Below are 13,859 nucleotides of genomic sequence, written 5' to 3'. Positions count from 1 at the left end.
AGGCCTAATGCCCCCCTGCAACACCATTTTTCCCTCTTTGCCTCCCCTAATTTTTTAATGTTTACTGATGGGTTTAATGTTGGTTGAATCTTGTCCATTTGGTATTGGAAACGATGAGTGTGTAGTGTGCATATGAGCATGAGTGGGATAGATGATTCTGTGACAATGGTGCATGGGCTGGCGAGACAGGGGTGCATGGAGCTTATGCAGTAAGCATACATGATGAATTTGAACATACAGGTGAACAAAAGACCTACCTGCTGCTATGGTTGCTGCTACTGCTAGCTGTGTATCCGGTGACCTCCTCTTGCCGGTGCCAGTGCCGATGATGATTCTGGGTGATGATCCCAGATGATGGTTTCTCGTGTGCACCCTTTTTCCTTTTTTTCTCTCTCTGATCCAACAAAATTCTGCTCCCCAAAATCTTGGCAAAATCCCCTTCTAACTACCTGGTCCCCCTTTTTCCAAAAATCTTGGAAAAATTCTCCTTAACCACCTTGTCCCCTCCCCTCAGACACGCCTTCCATACGTGCCCTTATCCACGTTTTCTATTTTTTTTTTTTTATTATTTTCAGTTTTAATTTTATTTTTCAATTTTTTAATTATTTTGATTAATTAACTCTATTAAAACAAATTGCGGATAAGAAAAAAAAGAAATTGAATTAAAAGCAAAAATCTGAATACATAAAAATAGAATAAAACAAGAAGGTGAAATAAAGAAAAATAATAAAAAAAAACCAATAAAAACACATTTTTTTACAACCCGGACAAAATGGAGTGTTGACACCGTGCATTTGCAAGACGAAGATGAACGAGACATTCCTCAGCTCAATAGTGCTTCCACGACCTCTTCTTCCCCTAGACCAAGAGATGTATAACACTTTGGATGTCATGGGTTCCCTTTAAATGTTAGGGCTACCAACCATAAAAAATTTACTTTTCCACGTGGAATTGTTGATTCTACAACACATAACTCATTCAATTTAATACACAATGTCACGCCATCTAAAAAAAATACAGCATAACATCTATTAACGTCGTTTGTGAAAACTTAACGGACAGGGCTTAATTGGCTCAATTTTTCAAATATATGGACCCAATTGAGACAACTACAAAAACGAGGACGCACTTGAGATTCTCCAACAAATATGAGGACGATCTGAGGGTTTAAACAAATAATATAAGTATTATAACAATGACGTATGTATATATTAACAATGACGTATGTATATATTAACAATGATTGCATTGTTAACAGTTTTTGTACGAATGTAGACAAATTTGAAGAAGAAATTACGAATCTAGGCAAAAAAATTTCAAATTACGAAATTAGGCAAGTCGTGGGAGGCCCAGACGACTTCAAATGAAGAAGTCGTGCCCCCCATGCACGACTTCACCTTATAGCATTGATCAGAGTTGAAGTCGTGCATCCAAAAACGACTTTAGGCGTCGTAATCGATTACAATGCTTGGTAATCAATTACAACGTCCTGAAGTCGTGTAAGGGGCACGACTTCACCCTGTATAAGTAAAAATGTCTCTGGTAATCGATTACACCATGGTTGTAATCAATTACCAGCTGGTTATATGGGCAAAAACTCTTTGGTATAGAGGGTTTTGGTGTTAAATGAAATATTTTCTTTAATTCTTGACATTTTTGTTTTGTTGATTGTGTTACACAAAAAAGAAATTGTCATTATAATTTATTGAATCCGAAAACAAAATAAAATCCTAAAACAAAATTTATAAGAAATAATAATAATTATTTATTAATTAGTGGAGGGATTATAAAATGGTAAGATTAATAAATAATTATTGACGAAATGGACATGTCTCCCGTACTTAAATTGTTATCAAAGCATACTCCAAACTCAACCTTTATAGTAAAAATAGTAATCACATATTATTTTTAACTTTTCCAATGATACCGCTAGTCAAACAAAAATAAAGACGTATATAACTATGAATTTTCTTAACTTTACAATCTGAATAGTTTATCACTTTAAGACATTATGAACTTCTATAGGTAAACATCTAATCCTCTGTCTTATGCACGTGATTGATTTCTAAAACTAGAGATGAGCAGAACATTGAGTTCTAAAAGAGGTTCACGGGAGAGGTGGTAAAGGAAGAGATGAATTGCAAGGACTGTTTTTGAAATATTATAAAATTAGATTTGAGGACTGTTATAATTTTTTAAAATTATGATAATGGCGTGAATCCTCTGAATCTTGGTTACATGGAGTGTTCAATTTAACTGTCCAAATAAGGTTACATTATAAATGAATCCAAAATAACCCGGATCAAGCTAAGTTACAAAAAGAGTGATTTAAATTAAATTGAGTAATTTTTTTATATTCATTTAAGCAGTCTATTTATTTTACAGATTATGTTAAATTAAAAAAAATTGATTTAAATTAAAGCGAGTCTTCTTGTGTCGTTCATTTAGCATGCACTCTATTTAACTCGATCTAAATAGATTTCAATCGAATTGATTAACTTAGTTTATAAAATAATAAATAAATTTTTAAAATAAATCAATATATATATATATATATATATATACTGTAATTTATATATTAGATTATTATATCTATAAGTTAAAATTAATGTTATTAAAATTTTAAGAATTCATAATCAATAACTAGTCGGAGAATTGTAGAACGGTTACAAAGTTCCAAATTCGGGAAAGGAAGCCCACAGCTCCAACGGGGGAAAATAAAAATAAATAAATTATATAGATACTGCCAAGTAGAGTTAACAATGCTATCTTTCAACTTGCATTTACAGGTAAAAGAACACGTTAATATTTCTTTTATTAAGGAAAAAAACCAACACAACAAGCAGGTTGTGACACATCCTTAAAAAGCCCAAGCACCAACAAAGAACCGAGAAGATATACCCGAAAGAAAAATAACGATACACTAATGTTAATATTCCCACGTCACGTACTGAAACCAGATGAGGCAAGGTCCCGGTCATTCATGAGATCTGGTAAATCGTCACTCAGAGTTAATCATCAGCGAGGGAGATCCTATCTGCAGCTCTGTAAATAGTGCATCTAATTCATAATAAAATTGAGTCTTTGACTAAGCAGCAAGGACAATGATGACGATTAGAAGCACGATCCCAAATATCACCAAAAGCAAGCACGTCTACATATAAAAACAAACAAGAACATTAGCGTTTAACAAAGAAAAATATATAAAGATTTAAAAGGATAAAGAATAGGTGGGATCAAAGGACAATACACTGTATCCGTCATTCATAATTAGAAATTGAACATAAGGAAATTGTTATATTATTAATCATTCACCACCATGCCATAACCCCGCCCCCTAAAACAAATTCCTATCTCAACAGGAAGAAAAATGGTATCCACCATGGAAACAGAAAACCATCCAAGAGGCGACCAAAGCCCAAAATATCGACTTAAACTGTGTAAAACAAGGCCTCTGTCATTTTTATAAATATTACTCATATTATGTAGCCTTTCGAAAGTTCAAACTGAAGTTATGAAGGCTTCAATTCATTTAGCCCCCAAAACATCTATATCTATTCAAGAAATTCTGCATCTAAATTTATGTGATGACCACAAAGGGGATCTAAACCTAAAATCCCAATAATAAATAAGAGACATTGTATATTACCAAAGATGAATTTGATCTTTGCGTCTTTGATGCTTTGGCAAGTTGAGATTTTGCTCGTGCAGTTGCTTCATGAGAATGCTCAATATTGGACCCAATATCATCTACAGAAGTGGAAATTTTTTACATCAAAATAACGTAATCAAGTCTAGACATTAAAAATAGATTTAATACAGGAATATATGCACTTAGAAAAGCGAATGGGTGAAAAAGTAAGTTACCAATCATTGTTCCTTGCTCATGGACAAGCACAGCAAGATCTTTGAAAATCTCATTCACTTCACCAATTTGCTGATGGATTTCTTGAATGCCTTGCTCTCTTTCCTCAATGATAGCCTCATTGAATGCAATCTCATTATCTAAGAATAACACTTCCTGTCTGTGTGGCATCAATAATACAAGAGCTTAGAAAATAAAATAATGCAAATGGTCAAACTTAAAAATTAGTGTGTTCAAATATTACAAATTCATGTTCAGTTAGTTTTTCTATCGAACTTAGTAATGTGGTAGACCGGCCCATAATCAAATCACCAAATCCTTTTGCCACACCAAGGAAAAAACAGAAGACGACACTTTGCCATTACAGATGAAACGTGAAATTAGTTGAATTTGACAAGCAACCTTCAGATAAATAATTTGATGCTAAGTTTTTAATTAAATCAAATGATAAGTGGATCTTGCCAGTATGTTGCAATTTTATCCAATATCCATAGTAGAAGTAGCGCTCTTAATCTTTTAAGAAAAATAATAATCTCATGAAAATAAATCTGCAAATCACTCGTTCACTATAAATGAGAGAAATCACCTTCTAGATTCGACAAGAAGGGCCCGCTGTTCAGGAGTCTTATCAGAACTAATGGCTACTTCGCCAGCTGTATAGCTGCAAACAGGAAGGAAAGCCCATATCATTAGCAGTCTACGAATAGGTAATGAAGATTAGAAACAACAGCAAACAGGTAACTAGAGAAACACAACTGTTCACCAAAAGAAACCTTTTAGTTCATTGTTCCAAACGTTCAAGCAATAAAGTTGCTTCTATATACAAGTCACATACACAAACACAAGGAGCATCTTGCCTCATACATAGTTAAACTCCAACTACGAAAATAGTTATGCGCATAATTTTTCAGTCAAACTGTCTCTTATAGAAAGGGGATAATAATGTGCCGAAATAGATTATTACAAAATGGGAAAAAAGAATAGATCTTCCTATGATCCTCTCAGAGAAGTAAAGACCGGTTCTCTAATTTACAGAATATTTATAGCTTAATTTAATCAAACAGAATATTTTACTTACAACAATAAAACCAAATTAATAATATTTGTTGACATATTATAACATGTATTGCCTGATTCAAACAATCCAAAAACAGTTCATTATACCTGGATGGAAGAACTGCTTGTGGAACAAAAGGTGTGTAAGCTGTTTCCCTCTCAGCTGCAAGACGCTGAGCCTTCTGAAACTCTTTCAACACCGCCTGAAAATCCTTTGCAAGCTTAGCATCTGCTATCTTCTTATTCGCCTGCAAATACAAACAGGTCATTGAACGCCACTTCTTCCTTCAAGGAAAAAAAAACTCAAGATCACACCACCAATAATTCATTACATAATCTATCAAAAATACAACACATGCATCCACTCAAAAGTAAACCCCAAAACTCCTTTAATCTTGACCGCGTTATATAAAAGTGCCAGCTAAGCAATAAACTCAATAGTTTACAAAGAAGCTCATTCATTACAGAATCTGATAAAGACAAAAACAAGTCTAAGACGCTTTGCATGTTGAATTAAAGTAGAAAGCATTACATTAACTTCAGCATTGTGATCAATCTCACTAGCTTGCTTAAGTTTATTCGAAGTATCCTTCACCAATTGTCCAATGTGCAGTCTTGTCTTATGCCTGCAAAATGCTAATACGCGTCAGCCACATCACCGTAATAGCAACAAAGCTCAATCCAATCGATGTCTTAAACGACAAGCAATTTGCATTCCGATCAATCAAAACAACAAAATCGAGGCAGATAGAGAGAAAGAGAGAATGAAGATACGACGATGATGATGATCTTACAACTTCTCGCGGAGTTCGGGCGTGTCCTTGGGGGTTCCGAGGGTGTTGACGAGTCGCTGGAACGTGGAGACGGCGGTGTTGATCTGAAATATGCCAGAAGCCACCGCTTGCGTAGGATCTTGTTTGCCGTTGATCAGGTTGCGCCCGGTAGCAAAAGGCCGTCCAGACTCGATGTCCTGAAAGCTCATTTTTGTATGATTTATTAACTGAATAACTATGTGTAACCCTAAGTTTTATTTCTCTGTTGGAGGAGAAGATTCTGGAATTGAAAAGGGAAGTAAAGTTAGTGTTTGGGATACGTGGATTGGGGGAATGTGGCGAATTCCGGAGACCGAGATTTGTAGTTTGCAATGATCAAAATTGTAAATGCGATTTAGAGAGTTGAAGAATGTTGGGTGGTGATGATGAGTGACTGAGGATTTCATCGGTATAAATTAAAATATGGAACTCTTGGTTGTAATTCCCTATCGGCACGTCCACCTGGACCCACAAAACACGTGTTCCTTCCAGCGGAGCAGATTATATAATAACATGGGGACTTTTCCTCTCTGCTTTTTTTAATCAGCCAATGTATTCAAAAAATGTCGTTCTATCATGACTAAGTTTTATAATAAGTAATTCATGTTTTAAGTTTTTTTCTAAAAAAATTTATTTAAATTTTTTCATTGAATTTTTAAAATTTTAAAATATGTGAGTTGAGTATATAACATTAGATTTTATTCTTAATTATATAAAGTGACAATTATTTTAGACTCACATTTTACTAAAAAAAGTTATAGTGACGATATCTTCTTTAAATATTTATTTTATTTAACAAAAAATATTTTTAAACCAAATTAATAAATTATAAAATAAAAAGATATACATAATTATAAAATTTAAAGTATATAATTATAAAGTTTATAAATAAATTATATTATGTGAAAAATTATTAGAAAAAATGAAAATAAAAGAATGCGAAGTAAGAGAGATCACACCAAATTCATCATAAAAATTACTATATATATTATGAAGTAAAACATTAAATCACTTATATTATCAAAATACAAGCACCGGTATCATTTTTATTTAAGATTTTAAAAAATTACTCATTAATTTAAAAAATCATACAACTTAACAAAAAAATCACTCACTAACCAAAACTTTTAAAAGTCTTTCTTAAAACAATGTTCTAATACATAAATAACCTCGATAATTCAAGACAAATAATAAACATTATGTTTACATAAAAAAAAACTTTCTTCGTGACCTTTTAGTACACTTTTATATTATTTTTAATAAAGGCCCTTTTAGTTCTTGAATTAAAATAGACAAAATCCCCAAAATAGCAAATAATATGAGTATGCTACTTTAAACACAATTAAAGTTGCCCAAATATGAATAATTCACGGGTCCAGGCTGGGGAGCTAGATGAGTCAAATAATAGTGGCCCAAATATGTAGAATTCGTAGCTTGTTTGGTAGAGTGTTTCATCGTGAACCTCCACTACTTTATCCTCCACCTCCAATTTTTCTAAAAATTTATTTTTAACCTCAGTATATATTTTTTTTTACATTTTCTCTTTCCATTTAAAGTAATCCTACTCCTGTACTTTTTTAACTCTACACACTTTAAAATAAAATTTTTAAGACTTTATCTTTTATTTATAATTTAATAACTATTTAATTTAATTTAAAAATATAATATTATTTAATATTTTTTCATACTTTAATAATTATTAAAATATAACCTTTTCATTTAAATTAAATTATTATTAAATTTTAAATAGAAAATAATTTTTTTAAAAAAAGTCTGGTATCTGATAACTATGTTATCGAATTTCTATTTCCGATACCATTGTTTTTTATTTATACTTTATTAATTATTTAATTTAATTTAAAAATTTAATATTATTTAATATATTTTATACTTAAATAACTATTAAAATATAGTTTATATTATTATAGTAGTGGTATTAAAAAAATAAAAATAAGGATTAAATATGTTTTTAATCCCTAAACTATCAAGCGAATTTGTTTTGACTTTATTTTTCAAACTGAGCTACATTTTGATCATTCTCTTTAGGGAAATGATAAATTTTTGTTTTTCAAAACTAATGCGTTAAATATCAACTAAGGTGGCTAACGGTGTATGCCACGTCATTTTTTTTCTATCAATCTTTCTGGCTTTTCTCTCTCCATCTCCCTCCTTCTCCTTCCCTGCATCTTCACGCCCACCTTCTCCTCCTACCACTACTACGACTTGCCTTATCGATTCGTCCCTCACCCCACACCCACACACTGTAACAACCGCTTTGTCGCCACAACGCTTTGCCGCTTCCTGCTTTTGAGCAGTTTGAAGATTATGAAGATAACAAAACAAAAGGATCAAAGCCAGAAGAATAAATCGCAAATCAATTAATATATACATAAATAAACATTGTGAAGTATGAATTTATCCAAAACCCCGAAGATATGGAATTATGGCTTCGTATTTCTCGAAGGCAGAGGAAAAAGTGGCTTCGCTGCTTCGTCCAACCATGAACTCCTTAGAAGCGCCAATTCTTTTTGCATTCTTCATTTTCATCCACCGCAAAACCCGATATCAATAATATCATTATCTTACTAGGTTAAGAAAATGTAATAACACTTTATGAGATATGTGAGAAAGGAGAAGCAAGGGCGAAATTGGAATTAAAAGGAATTAACGAAGCATAGTGAATGAATCGGAATCCGCTTGCGCCGCGTCTCCCTGGGACTACGTGGTCTTCTGGCCTGTGATGACGTTTCTGACCTTCTCCATCCATGAACCCTACAACTGTGTCGTAGCAAAGATTGTTCGGTGTTGGCACTTGCAACTTTGATTTCCTATGGCGGAGGGTGTCGCCGCTCTGGGGTTCGACCTTTGTGTTAACGTTTACGGCATCACAAGACCAAGGCTGCCGAAGCTGAGATTCTTCTTCACCGAAAAATCGGTGTTGTTGCCGCCGGCGTTGAATTATTTTATTGAGGCGGTGGATGGAGTAAAGTGTCTCGCGATTCAGGCAATTTCGACCGGGTTCTGGATTTTTTGTGATTGGGAATTTGATGCAGCAAGGGTACTTGTTTGAGTTTGATTTGCACCGGTCGCGGATCGAGAGGGAGAGAAACTGGGCGTGAAGAAGGAGGGAGAGAGAGGGAGGGAGAAAAGCCGGAAAAATTGATTCAGGGTCAGAAAAAAAAATGATGTGACATGTTATCGTTAGCCACCTTACCTGATTTTTAACGCTGTTAGTTTTGGAGGACGAAAAATTATCATTTCTTTAAGAAGAAGGATCAAAATGTAGCTTAGTTTGAAAGAAGGACTAAAAACAAATTCACTGAATAGTTTAGGAACTAAAAATATATTTAACCTAAAAATAATAATAATTAAGAAATCTAAAAATTTTGAAATCTTATTTTATTAATTTAATATATTAATATAATTTAATATATTTATATATTAAATCAGATTTTATATAATTGTCTATATTTTTATTATTTTTATTTTAATTATTTTAATTTTAATTTTTTAATATAATTATGATATGAAAAATTAAATTATTATTAAATTTTAAATAAAAATAAAATTTAAAAAAATCATCGGATATTGGTATCTGATAACTATTTTATGAGATATCCAATTCTGACAAAAAGTTTTTAAAGATTTGTTTTTTATTTATACCGTATTAATTATCTAATTTAATTTAAAATTTTTGTAATATTTAATATATCTTATATTTAAATAATTATTAAAATATAATTTGTAGTATTATAGTAGTAATATTAAAAAAAATAAAAAAATAATAATAATTAAGAAATTTAAAAATTTCGAAATCTTATTTTATTAATTTAATATTTTAATATATTTATATTAAATCAGATTTTATATAATTATTTTTATTTTTATTGATTTTATTTTAAATATTTTAATTTTAATTTTTGTAATATAATTATTATATGAAAAATTAAATTATTAATAAATTTTAAATAGAAAATAAAATTTAAAAAAATGTCATCGGATATTGGTATCTATAACTATGTTATTGGATTTCCAATTCCGACGATAAAAATTTGTTTTTTATTTATATTTTATTAATTATTTAATTCAATTTAAAAATTAATATTATTTAATATATTTTATATTTAAATAACTATTAAAATATAATTTATATTTTTATAGTAGTAATATTAAAAGAATTAAAATAATAAAAATAATAATTAAGAATCTAAAAATTTCAAAATTTTATTTTATTAATTTAATATATTTATATATATTAAATTAGTTTTTATATAATTATTTTTATTTTTATTACTTTTATTTTAATTACTTTTATTTTAATTATTTTAATTTTAATTTTTGTAATATAACTATTATAATAATTATTAAAATATGAAAAAATATTATATATAATTAAATTTTGAAATTAAATTAAATAGTTATTAAATTATAAATAATAGACAATGTTTTAAAAATGGTTTAAACTCTCCTTTGGTCCTAATTTTTGTATGGAAATCTTAGTTTGGTCTTCATTTTATCATTTGTCTCAATTGGGTCATATTTTTTGTAAAAATGAACACATTTTACCCTAACCGTTAACTGGTCTCAGACGACGTTAAATTAAGGCCACGTGGTGCAGAGAGAATGTGTTGATGTATGTTCCTCATTTACGTGGAGTGTTTTGATTAAATAAACAGTAGTGATGTGACATTATTTACTTCCCTTTATTCACTTTAGGTATATCAGAATTAGGGATTTGAAATTGGAATTGAGGATTTCATTTCCTTGTTGCGAGACGAAGCGGAAGACGATCACCAACTACAATCTTAGACAAGATGAAGAGAATCCAGCCGATAGTTGACGCGAACTAAGGTATTTCGTTTTGTGTTTGGTTTTCTGATTGAACGTATAAGGTAAGGTATTTCATTTCGTGTTTGGGCAGCAATTTGTTGTGAATGTTGACAACATGGACTGCACATGTAGAAAATGGGCAATTATTGGCATTCCTTGTAGTCATGCCATAAATGCAATGAAATTTTTTAATATAAATGCAGAAGAATACATTGGGCACTAGTTTAGGAAGTCTACCTATGAAGAGACTTACAACACAATTATTAACCCTATCAATGGTCAACATGTTTGGGAGGTTACACCCTATTCAGATAAATTACCACCAAAGAAGAGGACAATGTCAGGAAGGCCCAAAAAGAAACGAAGATTGGAGGATTGGGAGTTGAAAAAGAATGACATTGAATTAAGAAAGGGTGGACACAGAAAAAAATGTGTCATCTGCAAAGAACTTGGACACAACAAAAAAGGTTGTCCACAAAGACCTCCAACAGTAGAGGTTCCTACTACCCAATCTGCTGAACAAACAGAAGTCACCCAACCTCCACCAACAGATGTTCCAATAACTCAAGAATCTACTATGCTTGGTACTGACCAATGTCCTGAACAACCAGAACCCAGCCAACCTTCAGCAACATAAGTTCCTATTACTCACGAAACAACTATGTTTGTATCTGATGAATGATCTAATGTACTAAACTTATTTATATTTTGTAGCAAATGTTTGCTCTATCATTTTGAACACACTCTGTTATGATGTAATCTTCATGTATTTTGGATATGAAAGTTGATGTATTTTGGATATGTAAGACAATGATCTTATCATTTTGAACACATTTTGTTATGATGTAAGACAATGATTTTGGTTATGACAAAGTGATTATTGCCTAATTTCGTTATCAGTCATGATCTTTATTTCTCATTGCTTTATGATGTTTGTGATTATTCCACTTAATCAATCATGATTTTGCTTTATGATTATTCCACTTAAACTACCAATATAATTAAAAGAAATTAAATTAGACACATTATCACGGTAATCACTCACCTTCATAAATAAAAGACACATTACATAAAAGCTAAGTTTCAACAATGAAATCAAATGAGACAGTATATCAACCAAGTTTCAGCAACATTGCTAATACAATTACATTCAAAACAAATATCACAAAGATCATCCCCACTAAGAATTTCAACCACTTTTCCAACTTAACTAAACTTTTCTCTATAAAAGCCATTATGATCTTTTCAGCATATCTTTCTTCCATCTGCAACACACTGTGTTCCATGCTCATCACACCCACTTCTTCATTTCTTACACTACCACTCCTTTTTTCTACATTCAGCCCATTTCCTTCATTTCCTTCTTCAATGCACCACTGAAAGAAGTTGCAGCCAACCAATTCTTCACTCCCACCCTGTTCAACAAGAACACACACTCCTTCGTGAAAACCCAAATAAATAGACAAACATTTATGCTTATGTAAAACTGACCTTAAAGTTAGGGCAACCCTAGAATTTTTTCCCCTTATTTTTAGGGGTTCTCGCAATACAGAACACTGCATTCTGACCACAGAAGCATGTTGGTTTTGTACCCAACCTCCTAAGACTACCACTACGTGTTGCATGGCCGAACCCAAACACTTGCAAGAGGAAGATGAACGAGACATCCTTACCAATACCTCAACACCATAGTGCTTGGCGAAGACGAAAGACAGCAGGTGTGCTTGGCGAAGACGAAAGACGAACCTCTTCTTCCCCAAGACGAAAATATACTTTGGATGAGAGGGGATGCCCTTAAATGTTAGGGCTTGGTCGTCCACCTGGATAAAACACAAGAGCCATTCAATTTTAGTGCACAATGCCATGTCAATAAAAGAAAAAATACAGCTTAGATAAATTTAACGCCGTCTGAGACTAGTTAACGGTTAGAGTAAAATGTGTTCATTTTTACAAAAAATATGACCCAATTAAAACAGATGAAAAAATGAGGACCGAACTGAGATTTTCATACAAAAATGAGGACCAAGGAAGGGTTAAAAATTTTGTTAAAATGGTGCAGAGTTAAATTAGTATAGAATTACTTTAAATAGAAAGAAAAAAGTAAACAAAATATTTACTAAGATTAAAAAGTTATTTTTAAAAAAGTTGGAGATACAAGATGAAGTGTTAGAGGTGCAGGAAGAAACACTCTGTTTAATATTGTTAAAACAACAATAGTGACCCATTACAAGTACAAAAGAAAGTAGTTCAGAATTGTGTAATCATGCCAGATAAAAAGAACAATTCATTTGTTACAACGCTACCACTCACAACAGGAAAACATTTAAGAATAATGTTAACGTTAGTTATCTTTATATAATGTAAAACAATGATAATAATAATAATAATAATAGTATGGATGATAATAATAATAATAATAATAATAATAATAATAATAATAATAATAATAATAATAATAATAATAATAATAATAATAATAATAATAATAGTATGGTAAGAACTGATAATAATAATAATTTAGATTATTATATCCGTACCTCTATTGTATTAAAAATTGAAATTATTATTTAAATGAAAACGTTATGTATTTATTAATAAGAAAGATTGATTTTTGTAAATGTCCTTGTCTACATATTTTGTTAAGTAGTCTATTATCTGTTCTTTTAGTTCAGTTAAACGATGTCAAATTGAAAATATTTTTACTGTATAGTTATAATAATTAATAGAGAGTAAACTATTTTTGTAACTTGTTCATATATTTTATTATAATCTTGTTTATTATGCTTTGATAAGTGTTTTTCATTGAGATAGTAATTATATAAAAATAATTTAATTATATTTATTACTTTTTATCGTCACAAAAATATCCACATAAAAGAACAGATAAAAGTTAATTAAATTACGATAATTTTAACAATTTTCTATAAAAGACAAGTTTAATTCATTCAACAACTTTTTTTTATATTATAATCATAATATATATATATATATATATATATATATTTACTTTTAAAATGATTTTTAATACAATTCATGATTTTTTTTTACAAAAAAAAACTTTACCAGTACATACATAATAAGATCTTAGTCTAACCCATATTAAAAATTAACAATACTTATAATTTAAAAAGATAATGACTCAAAATTATTATTTTTACTGAAATTTAGATTTATACTTAAATTTTCGTGGTATTTAAATTCACATTTACATTTTCAATAAATTTTTCCTTAAGGTGAGTTTCTTATAAAGCTGAACAACATTAAGGCTGTGTTTACTTGGAAGTGATTCTCTGTTC

General features: G+C 30.5%; 1 protein-coding gene across 1 annotated transcript; it reads right to left on the bottom strand.

Annotated features, from left to right (window-relative positions):
• Nucleotides 1-2,712: 2,712 nt before the first annotated feature.
• On the bottom strand, nt 2,713-6,138 carry LOC108335027 (syntaxin-22). The gene is made up of 7 exons (XM_017570945.2): nt 5,716-6,138; nt 5,454-5,547; nt 5,030-5,169; nt 4,452-4,526; nt 3,868-4,025; nt 3,650-3,750; nt 2,713-3,154 (listed from the first exon to the last, which is right to left on the bottom strand). Exons 1-7 carry the CDS (start codon nt 5,901-5,903, stop codon nt 3,089-3,091), a joined length of 822 nt encoding a protein of 273 aa, XP_017426434.1. The 5' UTR covers nt 5,904-6,138; the 3' UTR covers nt 2,713-3,088.
• Nucleotides 6,139-13,859: the final 7,721 nt, after the last annotated feature.

The sequence above is a fragment of the Vigna angularis genome, chromosome 10 (assembly GCF_016808095.1).
Source record: "Vigna angularis cultivar LongXiaoDou No.4 chromosome 10, ASM1680809v1, whole genome shotgun sequence".
Classification (NCBI taxonomy): Eukaryota; Viridiplantae; Streptophyta; class Magnoliopsida; order Fabales; family Fabaceae; genus Vigna; species Vigna angularis.
The sequence above is the reverse complement of the archived record's forward strand: the minus strand, read 5'-3'. Positions and strand labels throughout refer to the sequence as shown.